We start from the raw sequence: 12,975 nt of genomic DNA on the forward strand, positions 1-12,975 counted from the left end.
TTCCTTGTGCTTGGGCAGACGCTGTCAGTCACGTTTCAGGTACGCAGGGGGGCCCTAACATGAGCAGAGGGCGCAGAGGACAGCTCCGGAGAATTCTCAAGGCATGCATTGGCATTGTCCTTGAACTTAGCATTAGTAGTAATAATAATGATGATGATAGCTAATATTTACATAGCACTTTGTCAGATATGCCAAATACGGTCTTAAACACATTGTTCTAAGATATATACATGTATGTGCATACATGTAGACATACATACATACACACACACATGTGCATACATACCTATATTCAGTTAATCATTTATAGTATCTCAGGTTGTGTTCATTAGGGCAGAACGGAAAGGCAGGTAGAGGGATGAAGGATTCGGCCAATGGCTTGCTCTACCTAAATTCCTAAATTCCTTCCTCTACCTCCACCTTTGTTTTTGCTCCTCAGCTCATCGGGGCCCTGGAGCAGGACGAGCAGGCCCGCCGACAGCGGCTGGCGTACAAGGTGGAGCAGCTCCTAAATGCTATGTCCATCGAGAGCTGAGAGACGGAGCCTCACATTCCCAGGAAGAGGGGCCTGGGAAAGCTGTCACACTTGGAGTCTTGGAAGGCAGGACAAGTGAAGGGGATCAGACCCCAGAGCTTGCTGTCCCCTGAGACCCCACCCCGGGGAGAGGGGAGGACCCCTCCCCGCCACGCCAGCCACGGCCCATCAGCGCCGCCCCTGCAGGGACAGACGGCGGGCATCGTCCACCCACAGCGAACCACAGAGAGGCAGAGGGCGCCGGGAAGGTGGTTCTTCAAGCCGAGAGGCACGAACTGGGGAACAGTTCTGCCTCTGACTGCTGCTTTGCATGAAAACTCATTTGATGTATATTGGGGAAATAATGAGAACTTTATTTAATTTTTTTTAAGAAAAAGGAAAAAAAAAACCAGAAATAAAACAAAACAAAAAGCCTCCCTGTTCATCCCGTCCCACTTCTGTTTCAATCTGATTTCTGTCCCCATTTCTTCTCCCCGCCCTCCCCCTCTTCCTCGAATGACTCCCATTTCCAAATGCCAGAAAAGGCCTACAAAGAGAAGCTGAGAGGAATTGGAGGGGAAACGATCATTTGCTTTCCCTTGAGATTACAAGAACATGAGAAGGAGGAGAAGAATGAGCACAAGTTCACACCAAACGCTTCGCAAAAAGAGAGGCCAGTACACGCTGGAATCATCCCGGCGGCCCAAGGACCGTGGCAAGTACTGAACTCGGCACTGACTGTGGAGCCACCGAGGGGCTCAAGCCGGCTGACGACCGATGGAGCTTTATGGACCCCACACGTGTGTATTCTCATCTCTGGAGGGGAGATCTGTGTCTGTAGGGTACCAATGCTTTTTGCTACTGGGTTTTTTGTTTTTCTTTTATTTAATCTCAAACCTCAAGAAATGAGGAGCTGATCTTTGGTACTTTTCCCTTTGGTTCCCCTAAAGTTACTGTCAGAAGTGGGGGAGAAGTGGGCCTCTCCCAGAGCAGACGCCTGGCCTCCCCGAGGACACTGGGCAGCTTTGCCTTACATCAGTCACTGTCATAAACCAGGCCCCCCTGGGGAAAGGGCCTGGAGTGTGTGGCCCAGGACTCCAGGAGATTCCATTCGGGAGCTGATTTGGGGACGTGGGTGTTTGGCTTTAGGTTCCACTCCAATCTGCCAGTGGTTTCTTGCAATTAAAGAGAAAGCAAAAACCAAACACTGTTTACAGCAAGCAATACTTGAAGAGCATAGGTTAAAGAAGTGGCCGTATTTATTGTGATGCTTTCTTTCTGTCCTTCTCCTGTGCCTGCAGAGGGGAGACAACCCTCCGCTCATATGTGGAAGCTCCTGATCGTCTGAGCACTTGCCTCAGTAGAAATGACTGTAGCATCCCCACGTTACTGTCTCCTGCCTCTCTTTCTGCCTCCCACGTCCTTGTGAGTTTGAAGGACAAGTGGGTGGCTTCTCACTGGGCTTATTTCGTTCTCTCTCTCTTCTGCTGACACCTAAAACCATTGGATGACCAACTCTCCTGAGTGTAGTTTCTAAACAAAGAGACCAAAGCTCCACACCCTGGGTCTAGAGGCCCCATGAAAGCCAGTGGGAGTCATCCAGAGGAAGGTGGCTCTGTTGATGGCAAGACCTTGGTGACCGGGACAGCCTTCAGAGTTTCCAGGCCTCCCACACTGGCAAGGATCCAAGCAGGCAGCTCCACCTTCTCTGTAAGCAGCATCAGAGGGAGGGAGAAGGCAGGCCAGAGAAAGGCAAAGGGGTGGGAAGGGGGCAGGTAGGAGAGCACCATCCACCCCCCCTCCTACTTTTCAAGGGGCTGCAGTGCTGGGAAACTGGACCAGCCAGCCCCAGAGAGACCAGACCAGGGTCATTGCCTCTGTAATTAACTCTGCGCCCCAGCTTCTCTGTGCTCTGATTTACCTCCAAACAATTCCAATTTCCAAAGGCTCTGCTGACCACACTGGATTCCCAGGAAAGGGCTGGGGGAGGGGGAGCTCTGAGGGCTGGCTTCCATCCCTGGCGTGTGGCTCTGGATCGCTGTGCTAACCACACAGCAGACATCGCCTGGTCTCTTCAGCTCCAGTTTCTCGCCTGAATGCCGCTGACAAAGGGAAAGAGAAAAGCATTCAGCAAAATACTCAGGAAACTCGCTCTTTTCATTATAATTCACAACCAGCCATGCCAAGGCCACTTTCTTCTGATAATCCACTTCTGCTAAAGTTTCTCTGGGCCCTATTAATAGCCTGAAAGAAATACTAATGACTGGCCTTCCGCACTAAGCCAAAGTGTTTGCTCTCCGTAGCACCCAAAGTTTATCAGCTCGGAGCCTGTGATTAATGGCAATGAAAGGAGAGAAGATTCGTGCAAGAGGAATGTGAGTGGGGGCCTTGGTGCCACAGAAAAATCCCAGCCCATCCTCACATGACTTCCGAGCTCCAAACGAAGGTTTTCTGATCACACCACTGTGCAGACCAGCATCCAGGGTTTTGCTCCACCAAGAAGTAAAAGGAAGTTTGACATTTCGACAGCATCTTGCCAACCCTTGCCTCTATGCATCTACCCAAGCATCTCCCAGGAGCTACTTTGGGTGACCGTTCACTTCTCTGGGGCTGCTTCCTTGAAGGTTTCTGGAGAGTGTAGAGAATGATGGGGGGATGGCCAGCTGGAGAGTGGAGGGGGGAGGAACCAGAGCTGGAGTGAGTGGTTTGGCCGCATTTCTCGGGATTCCATGAGCATGTCGGGCAAGTTGGGATGGCAAAGGAGGTGGCACAGGGGTATCTCTGAGGAAGGAGTTCAGAGAAAGGAAAACTCAGTGCGACTCAAGCCAGGCCATGAGGGTGAAAGACTGTTGAGCCTTGCCCCCTCTCCAGCTTCCCATCAGTTCCTCCTCCACCAACTCTTGGCTTTGGGCCATCAAGAACCAATGGAGTTCATGCCTATAGAATGAGGAGAACAGGGAGTCACTTGGCCTCTCTCCTCACTATTATCCAATTTGAAGATATTTTGACCTCGTGTAAGGAAAAAGTCACAGCCCCTACCCCCCATGAAGCCCTACCATCTTGGAGGGAGACATGAAGGGAAGTGTCTCTCAAAAATCAGTCCAGCTTCATTTGTTTCATTAATCTGCACAAGAGACAGTTTGCTGGAAAAGGACCCCAGAAATGTGCTTGGCAAGACAGAAGGTGCTACTGGACAAGATGAAGGTGGACAAGATGTCCATCTTGATGGAGCAGATCCCTCCAACTGGCCTGCTACCACCTCTGCTCTCAGCACGGGGTCGGGGATCATGTACATGCCCTCCTCTCTCTCCCCACAGCACATCTCTCAAATAATTTCTGATCCACCACTGCAAAGAGCTCCCCTTCCTTGCAGAGTTTAGTCATTCAAAGTGTGGATCAGCTGTTAGCCTCACTCAAGGGCAGGGACTGTTTCCTCCATTCCTCCATTCAAGGAGTCTTCATACACCGCAGCTGTCTGCTAGGGACTGCTTGGGATGCTGAGAAATAGCAATTAACAAGACCAAGAAGGACCTTCTTCTAGCAAATTCACATTCTCCAGGCTACTGGCCCCTGCCACCAACCTAGTAGGCACAGTTCTCCCCACCACCTGCAGAGGGCATGAATTTTGCAGAAAGGGGGCCAGAAGAAGGAAGAAAGCCGACCAACCCAGCTGCCTTACCTTATTCTGGGGACATTCCTTCGGTAGTGAGAGCCTCTCTCACTTCCATGGCTGCTATCTCTTCTGGTAGTACGTCCCCTGCTGCTTGAGCTCCTGACCTTCCTTCATTTCCACCAAATGAGGACAAGAAATAGCAGTCGAGGCCTCTGGCCCTGCTGAGCATGAAGCAGAAGCAATGGATGGATGTGTTGGACTAAAAAATGATCTGGGCAGAACAAATAGAGACTGTGTGAAAGCCTCTGGCTGCAAAATCTCCAGGTGCATCCCAGTTGCTACACAAGCCCCCATTAACCTGCAGCAGGTAAACACTGGGCCGGCAGCTGGCCTGGGGGAGGCCGTTTTTTTTCCCAGCCACACTGTTGCATCTGAGGCTCCTGAGGCCTGGCCACTGACAGGAAAGACTTGAGACTCTTGGGGCAGGGGCTAGGGGGTGATGAGAAAATGCAAAACAGCCTCATACTTATAGGGCTGTGGAAGCAGATCCCACAGGGAGACTTGGGAGGTGAAGTTCAGGGCTTTCGATGCCTTGTCTCAGGAACAAGCTTGGAGAAAGTGGCGGCATCCTCTTCATAACTCCAAAGTCTCTCTTCCCCATCTCTTGCCTTCTGCTGGTTTTCCCAAAGAGGGAAGTTTTAGCACCCAGGGCTCAGTGACACCATGAATGAAAGGTAAGTTTCACTCTTGGTATCAGGGACATCCTGGGAGCTGATTGATCAAGACCACTGCTTGTCAAACAAGGCCTCAGCCCAATAAGCAGACTGGAGATTCTTGCCCTCTGGTGGACGGCCCTATCTCCTTCTCCTCACTGTAACAGGGCTCCGCCTGCAGACTGGGCTCTATCTTTTCTGCCGTGCAGGCTGCTCCTCCTGTCTAGCCTCAAGGAAGACGGGAGGCACCTTTGGATTTGAGTCAAGGCCCCAACTTTGGCTCTATTTGCCATGGTGACATTCCAGGTGGAGAACGTAATGGAACATGGTCCCCCATTAGCAAGTGTGTTGGGGAACAAGGGGCAAGCTCTTTATACCATGAAACTAGGGACCTGAGCCCACCTGCATTTCCCCCCAACTTCTCCTTCCCAAACCCACTCTTCTTGACACACTGGAATCTGTATTATATATATTTTTAAGAAAATACAATGATAGTTGTCTGGTTTTGTTGTTTTTACAGGTGTTGTGGAATAAAAACTGTAAGAAAACTAAGTATTTAAAATGTTCCAATAAAATGGGGGTTTTTTGGTTATTCTAATATATTATTGTGTACCTATTGTAAATATGAAACACTCCTATTTTGCAATCCAAGGACACAATTTGTACTGTTGTTATATATAAATAAAGTTTACTCGATAAAAAAAAATTTGTATCTTCAGATAAGCCTGGTTGTTCAGCGGCATATATGCAGAATAACATTTCACGGGCATGTTTAAGAAGCAGGTTAGCTTATGGAAAAATGAGCTAAGTGGTTTTAAGGGGCTCTAGAAGTCTCTCTATAGCCAGAGCTTATTAATGTCCAGTCATCATCGTCTACACACACACACACACACACACACACACACACGCACACTCTGCTCCAGCTTGTACCAATAGGTGAACACTGCCCCCTAGCCCCAAGACCCCAGAATACAGGTTTTCTCCAACAAAAGACAGAGTGCAGATACTTTGGGCTGAGACCCTTTGCCAGGGAAGAATGAGGTCTCAGGAGAATGAGAAGATCCATCCCTGGTCCTTCCTGAAAATCACATTCATTCGTTTATACAAACATTCATTAAGCATCTACCATAGCAGTGCTGGGGGAGGGGGCAGGAATAATAAATGAGGCACGCATGATCCTTGCCCTCATCAAGCTTTTAGGTTGGTGAAAAGCACAAGGATTCTGAAAAAGCAATGTTTTGGCCACACCATGAGAAGGGTGTTTTTATTGTTTTCCTTTGATTTTCAGTTAAGGGATGAAGGGGGGATCAGGGAATGATGCCAGATATTGTGTGCTCTCAGATCCAGCACGGGGCGGGGCTCTGGCAGGGGGCGGGGCTCTGGCGGGGGATCAGTTGGGCTGCATGGAGTCCAGGCAAAGAGCCTGGGAGGTAGCGAGTTGATTGGTCGACCTGAGGATGCCACGCCCCCTCCCCTCTTCCTTACCTCCGTTTTTCTCTTTTTCTTTCTTGTATCCCCAAGTGTGTGGGTGACTGGGTGACACTTCCACTCTCGGCAGGTAAAAGGAGCAGATGAGGTCAGCTCGAGAACCTGTCAGTCTGACATCTCAGGAAACTGCGCACCAGGAGACTGCTGAAGGCTCCCTTCGTGATCATGGGGTCAGAGCTGTTTTCTGGGCACACAGCCTGGCACCCACATCAAAAGCAGAGGCTCCTGAAGGACGAGGTGCCGCCTTGCCCTTCGAGGGCCTCCAATCTGCTGGGGGAGACAGCCCCTGCCTTCAGGGCGCCTCTAGTCTGACGGGGGAGACACGGACCCTGTGCATGTCAAGGCCAGCCCAGTCTTCCGTGGACCGCCAGCACATGGACAAATGGGGCCTGGGACTCGAAGCACAAAATCATATAAAGTGCACGTTCGTGAGTGCAGTGCGTGCTAGGGCTATAGAATTGTGCTGGATTCAAAGAGAGAATCCCTGCTAAGATTTTTCAGTCCTTACTTGGCAGCCTCTGAATTTATGATGTTTGCGCATGCGTGTGAGACACACACACACACACACACACACACACACACACACACACACGCACGCGCGCGCACTGTTCCCTGAGAGACTGGAGAGATGCAAATGCTGGTCCTGAGGGTGAGGAAAATGCCAACACAACACCCTGAAGAGCCCGGAGAAGAGCAGAGCGCTGAGGCCGGTGTATAATCAGCGCGCTGTTTCCGCCGCGCGGAGGGTTTGTCTGTGAGTGCACACACCAACCTAAACCATGCCCACTTCTCTTTTAAGCCCCGACCTAGAGCGCTGCAGCGCTCTGCTCCACCACGTGAGAAAGGTGCGATCATTTCCCGAGGCCCTGCTGAGCCCCGGGGCCCCCTCGCGGTGTGGGCCAGGGGCAGTCCCATGAGACGGGGCCCGGGGCTCGGGCAGCGCCCGATGGGAACCCTGCGGTCGGCTGGCCCGGGGCCCGGCGCTGCAGGGACTCCACGGAGGAGGAGGACCTTTCTCGATGTGGGCTCCCCAATCTTCTTGCCACTCCCCGTCTCTTCCCTCAGACTTGGACTGGAGACAGCTCTATTATTTTTTTTAAGATTTATTTATTTTGAGAGAGAGTGTGTGAGCAAGGGGAGGGGCAAAGGGAGAGGGAGAGAGAGAGGATCTCAAGCAGACTCTCAGCTGAGCGAAGAGCCCAACACCGGGTGGGGGGGGGGAGGTGGGGGACTGGAGCCCACGACCCCTGAGCCAAAATCAAGAGTCCAACGCTTAACTGACTGAGCCACCCAGGTGCCCCGAGGCAGCTCTATTATTAAATATCTGCTGCAGGAACTACCATCCTCAGGGAAGGAAGAGACAGGGGAGGAGGGAATCTACCAGAGCCCCGTCTGTTCTGTTCACCATTGTAGTCCCAGGACAGAGCACGGTGAGTCCTGCGGGGGGACAGAGGCCAATAAGAATGTTCTGAAAGAATGAACGATTGAGTGCATAAATTTTGTGGACCACCTACCATATTCCAGGCACTAGAAAGAACATCCTCTCATATAATTGGCATGTTCCATTTTTATAGTCTGAGGCTCAGAGAGGTTAAGGGATTTGCTGAAGGTCACACAGCTACGGCAGAGTTCCAATTGCATGCTCTTTCCACGCACTACACTGCCTCTCATTAGCTCTAGGCCATTTAAGACCTGGAGGTCTTCCCCGGAAATGGGTCCCCCTTCATGTAACAAGCAGGTGTTGCGGGAGCACTCATCAGCCTCCGCTAACATTCATATTTGTTCAACACAGTCCTCATCTATTCATCATTTGCGGTGAGCAGGACACTAGATTAGGCGCTGTTGGGCATTTAAAGGGGGAAAGAAAGCTAAGTCTTAAAGCTGCAACTTTCTCAGAATTTACAATCTCACGTCAATACCAAATCATAATTCTAAGAGAGGAAGACTCATCCCTTTCCTTAGTGGGAATTACATATCATTTTTACTACAAGTGCAAAATATTTTGCCAAACTGCAGCCATAGGATGCTCAGAGAGCTGGGACCCTCAATTTGAGGAAAACCCTGCATAATAAGGCACTCGAGAGGACTTAGGGAAGTGGGTGCTGCTGGTAACCTGTGCTTGGTCACGATGACACCGGGAGCTGTCAGACCCTCTGCTCAGCAAGTGAGCTGAAAGACAGAGGAGGCTCCCACCTGTGCTTGGCGGCTAGAAGCTTGGAGCCAAATTCATGGCCCACCTGCAGCGCATGTGCATGCAGGACCCTCTGCTGCAAGTTACTGTAATATTTGTCCTCTTCCTGGACTTTGCTTTATATCTCTGTCTTATTTATCTTTATTCCTCATTCCCTACTCCTTTCTACTTGCTCAATTTCCTGTATCTATCCCTGGCTAAGAGCACAGGATTTGGATTCAGATTGCCTGGGGTTGAAATCTATTCCCATACTGTGTGTTCTGGGACAAGTTCCATAACCTCTCTGTGTATCAGTTCTCAAATCTATAAAATGGGGATACTATATATTAAATAGGATTTTGGAAGGGGTTAAATAAGATAATGTATATAATGGACTCCTTAGATATTATAATAGATGAATGAGAGAGAGAAAGTATTAATCCATCCTTCTTTTATGGGCAGTCCAGCAGGACCTACAGGCAGGAGGAGATGAGGGTCTCTGTCTGGCTGTGGGAAGAAGCTGAATTAATAATGCTCATAGGTTTCACAAAGGAAACCTGGTGCCTGAGAGTTAAGCCCTTAGGAACCTAGGTATGGATGTTGACAGAGAAAATAGAAAATGAATCAAGGCTTTACCCAAAGGCAGAACCAGCCATGAAGCAGCCAGTAGATATGCTAAAAGTGGATAGAAAGCAGAGAGAAATGAATCAAGCCAAACCCCATGTACTAAAGCCACAGAGAGAGTGTAACCCGCTACAAAGTCAGTAAGTGGCTTCCTGAAAGCCTGACTAGGGCCAGGGTCCAAAAAATATTTGGGGCCTCATTAGAAAGACACCCTTTCACCCAGAGAGCCAAAGGGTAGGCCAGACCCATAGGCCCAGGGCAGGGACACCAGAGAAGGGCACGTAGGTTGGAGGAAGAGGGCACAGACCCTAGGAGGGCTGATTCCCAGCGAGAAGCCAGGGAAGCAGAGTAGGAGAGGAAATGGAGTGCTTACCAGACCTGGGAGGGGTACTTCCCCTGTCTCCCCTCAGGGAGAAATCTGGGGACCTCCATCCCCAACTGGTTCCAGGTGAGTGTATGGGTCAGGGTTTTCCAGAGAAACAGAACCAATAGAGCAATAGGGTGTGGGTATGTGTGTGTGCGTGTGTGCGTGCGTGGGGGGGGGGTGGCGTAGATCTACAGAGACAGACACAGAGAGACCTTCTGGAACTGACTCACACGACTTGAAGGGGGGGGGCGGGTAGGCAAGTCTAAAGTCCGCAGGGCAGGCTGGTAGTCTAGCAATTCGGACAAGAGCTAATGTTGCAGTCTTGAGTCCCAAGGCAATGTGGAGGCAGAATTTATTCTTCTTTGGGAATCCTCAGTTTTGCTTTTAAGGCCTTCAACGGTTAGATGAGTCCCACCCATATTATGGAGGGCAATCTGCTTTATTCAAAGTCTACTGGTTATAAGTGTTACTCACATCTAAAAAGTACCTTTGCAGCAACATCTAGACTAGTGGGTTTTTTTTTTTTTTTAAGGTTTTATTTATTTATTTGAGAGAGCGTGTGAGCGAGGAGGAGAGCAAAGGCAGAGGGAGAAGCAGACTCCCCGCCAAGCAGGGAGCCTGACATGGGGCTGGATCCCAGGACTCTGGATCATGACCTGAGCCAAAGGCAGATGCTTAACTGACTGAGCAGCCCAGGCACCCTTAGACTGGTGTTTGACCAAACAAGTGGGCACCGTAGCCTCGGTGAGTTGCCCCATAAAATTAACCATCACAGTGAGGAAAAGACAAGTCAACCCACTCTCCAACAGCGAAGCTAAACCCCATGCAAAGGATCTGTAAATCCAACCACTTGGATGCTTTCTTTTCTTTTTTTTTTTTATTGTGGTGACACACACATAACAAAATTTACCACCTTCACCATTGTTTAGTGTACAGCTGAGGGGCATTAAGTACATTCACACTGTTGTGCGGCCATCCCCACCATCCATCCCTGTAACTCTTCTCATCTTGTCACACTGAAACTCTGTCCCCATTAAACAACAACTCTCCATGCTCCTCCCCCACAGCCCCTTCCAACCACTCTTTTACACTTTGATGCTTTTTAAAATCTGGTTTCTTTCACTCTTAATTTCCTGGTAGAAAATCCTTTTGAAAAGTCCCAACCTTTGCTGGCTAAGCAAAGAAGAAAAGGGATGGACATCAAGGAGGTGTGGGGTGACCTCAAAGCCAAGCATGACAAAGGGGCAGGGAGGGTTTCAGCTCCGAACCCAGAAGAGGGGCTGATGCTCCAAGTCATCATGGGGAATAAACTGGAAACTATCCCCTTCTCTGGGCTTTCTCTTGGACATTCATAAATGTCCATTTTCTTAGCCCATTTATAAGGGTCCCACCAAGAAGCATATACCATAAACTGGTACCAAAAAAAAAAAAAAGCTTAGTTGTTTAATCAGAATTAAAGCAGAATTCTGTGCTTCCAGGTCCATCTTCCCAGTCTCGTCTTTCCCTGGCTCCCCATCTTCATTTGGCTCCAGGTTTCAGTTCCCTGATGTCACCTCAAGTGCCCCCAACTCTGAGGATGCATTTTAGAAAAGCTGAGCCTGGAGCTCCGGTGGGGCATCCAAGGCTCCCCCCAGCCGCACAGGAGGGTAGGAAGGGAGTCCCCCATCCATGTGGTGCCCAACTCCACCTCCACCCAGGATGACCCACAGAGACTTTAAAGGCCACAAAACCACGATGGGCGTTAAGTCCCCACTGACAGCAGTGAACCTTGAGCTTGGGGAACTACAGGAACCCACCTCCTCTCCCTTTACTTTAGAGGCAGCTCTTAGTTTCCATTTCCATTCCATTTCCCTGTAGGAGTGTGAGGACACCTATGGAGGAGGGAAACAGACATGATCACTCCTCTTGGCCAGGTCCCCCAAAGTGTTGGGGTCCTGAGTTCTTTCTTCCTCGACCTTAAGGTTGAACGTGGTGAGGTGAGGTATCATGTGAGGCGGTATGTGCACACGGGCGAGCTGTGTGGGGACTCCTCTCCAGGACAGCCTGTCCCTCATCCTTTGTTTACTTAATCAAACATTTCCTGACAGCCCTGTCTATGCTGTGCTCTGTGCTGGGCACCGGGAAAGGTCCCAGACTGGGCACTTGACATCCTAGTCTTGTGAGCTTCCCTGGCGGCTACCTTCATCTGGCAACAATGACTGGACGTCTACTGTGCACTTACTGTCATGAAGGCTACACATACATGATCAGATTGACTCCTATAACCGTCTGAAGAGGCAAATATTATCTACTCCCATTTAAGGGATGAGAAGACCGAGGCTCAGAGAGATTATATAACAAATCCAGAATCACACTGAGGTTAGTGACCTCCTCGGGACTTGACCCCACAGTCTTCATGAGCTGTGGCATCAGGGCTCTTTAGGACTCATTAAGGGGCCTCACCGGTTCCAGCACATGGTGTTCAGAGCAGAAGGGGTGGGTGGCCCTTACTGCTCAGAGCCAGCCCGTGACAGCAGCACTCAAGCTTTCTGGGCCCTCAGGCCTCTCCCAGCAGAACAAGGGCAAGACGCAGAAACCACAAGACTCCTGGAGGCGTGGGTCATGCTCCTGGGTCAATGTGCTTAGGAGTGTGCCCTAGTCATTGGGCGTGTCTCCTCCAAAAGCCCTAATCTGCCACTAAATCACTTAAGTGACCTTGATATTTCCTTTGTCTTTGTTCCATTTATGCTTTCTCCTTTACAAATTGAAGGGACTTAGAAAAGATCAGTAGTTTCCAACTTTTTACCAAAGAAGGTTCATACAGAATCCAGATCCAAGTGGAGTTGTCCTGGTGGAGATAGGAAGCCAAGCCCCAACCCACTCTGCCTCCACTTCCTGCCCCGGGTCTCCACCCCCCACCACCACCCTGTGTTGCACCCTGGATTGCCCCTGAGCACCGTTAGGGCTCCAAAGAATAAGGTCCCCCCTAGGGGCCACCCTCCCTACCAGACAGGGGTGCCTCTGACCCACAGCCAAGGTGTAGGCCAGGTAGAGAGAAGTGCCAAAGGCCAAACTAGAATCCAAGTTCAGAACTCAACCTCTGATCCAAGGAACTAGAGAGAGCAAGGGCCAAATATGGAGCCAACATGGAGATAGTGAAATCAGAATGGGTAACATTGGAATAGCAAAGAGGCAACAGGCCAAGAGGCCCAGAGCCACTCCAGAATTGAAAGTGAAGGATACAGCTGCTTTTTATAGAGTTTCTATAGAGTTCCAGCCCTGAAGGAGAGGCATTCTGGGTTCCTGATGGTTTTGATTCCCAAAGCCACGAGGCGGGTGGGGGTGGCATCTGCAAAGACAATGGCTGACTTTGTGACCTTGAGCAAGTCACTGGACCTCCAGGGCCCGTTTTTCTCTCATCTGTAAAACAAGAGGGTTAGACAAAGTCATCCGTAACGTCCTTCCATCTCTGTGGTTTCGTGATTTCCGTGACTCTCGTAACGGAAC

At 50.1% G+C, this 12,975-nt stretch overlaps 1 protein-coding gene across 1 annotated transcript in view; it reads left to right on the forward strand.

The window, feature by feature from the left end:
- Positions 1-1,020, forward strand: part of PLXNA2 (plexin A2) — a 204,589-nt gene extending 203,569 nt beyond the window's left edge. The window contains exon 32 of the mRNA XM_036094629.2: positions 440-1,020. Coding sequence (XP_035950522.1) covers positions 440-535 — 96 coding nt within the window. The 3' untranslated portion in view covers positions 536-1,020. The remainder of the gene's footprint in view (positions 1-439) is intronic.
- Positions 1,021-12,975: the final 11,955 nt, after the last annotated feature.

This window comes from Halichoerus grypus, chromosome 7, assembly GCF_964656455.1.
Source record: "Halichoerus grypus chromosome 7, mHalGry1.hap1.1, whole genome shotgun sequence".
Classification (NCBI taxonomy): Eukaryota; Metazoa; Chordata; class Mammalia; order Carnivora; family Phocidae; genus Halichoerus; species Halichoerus grypus.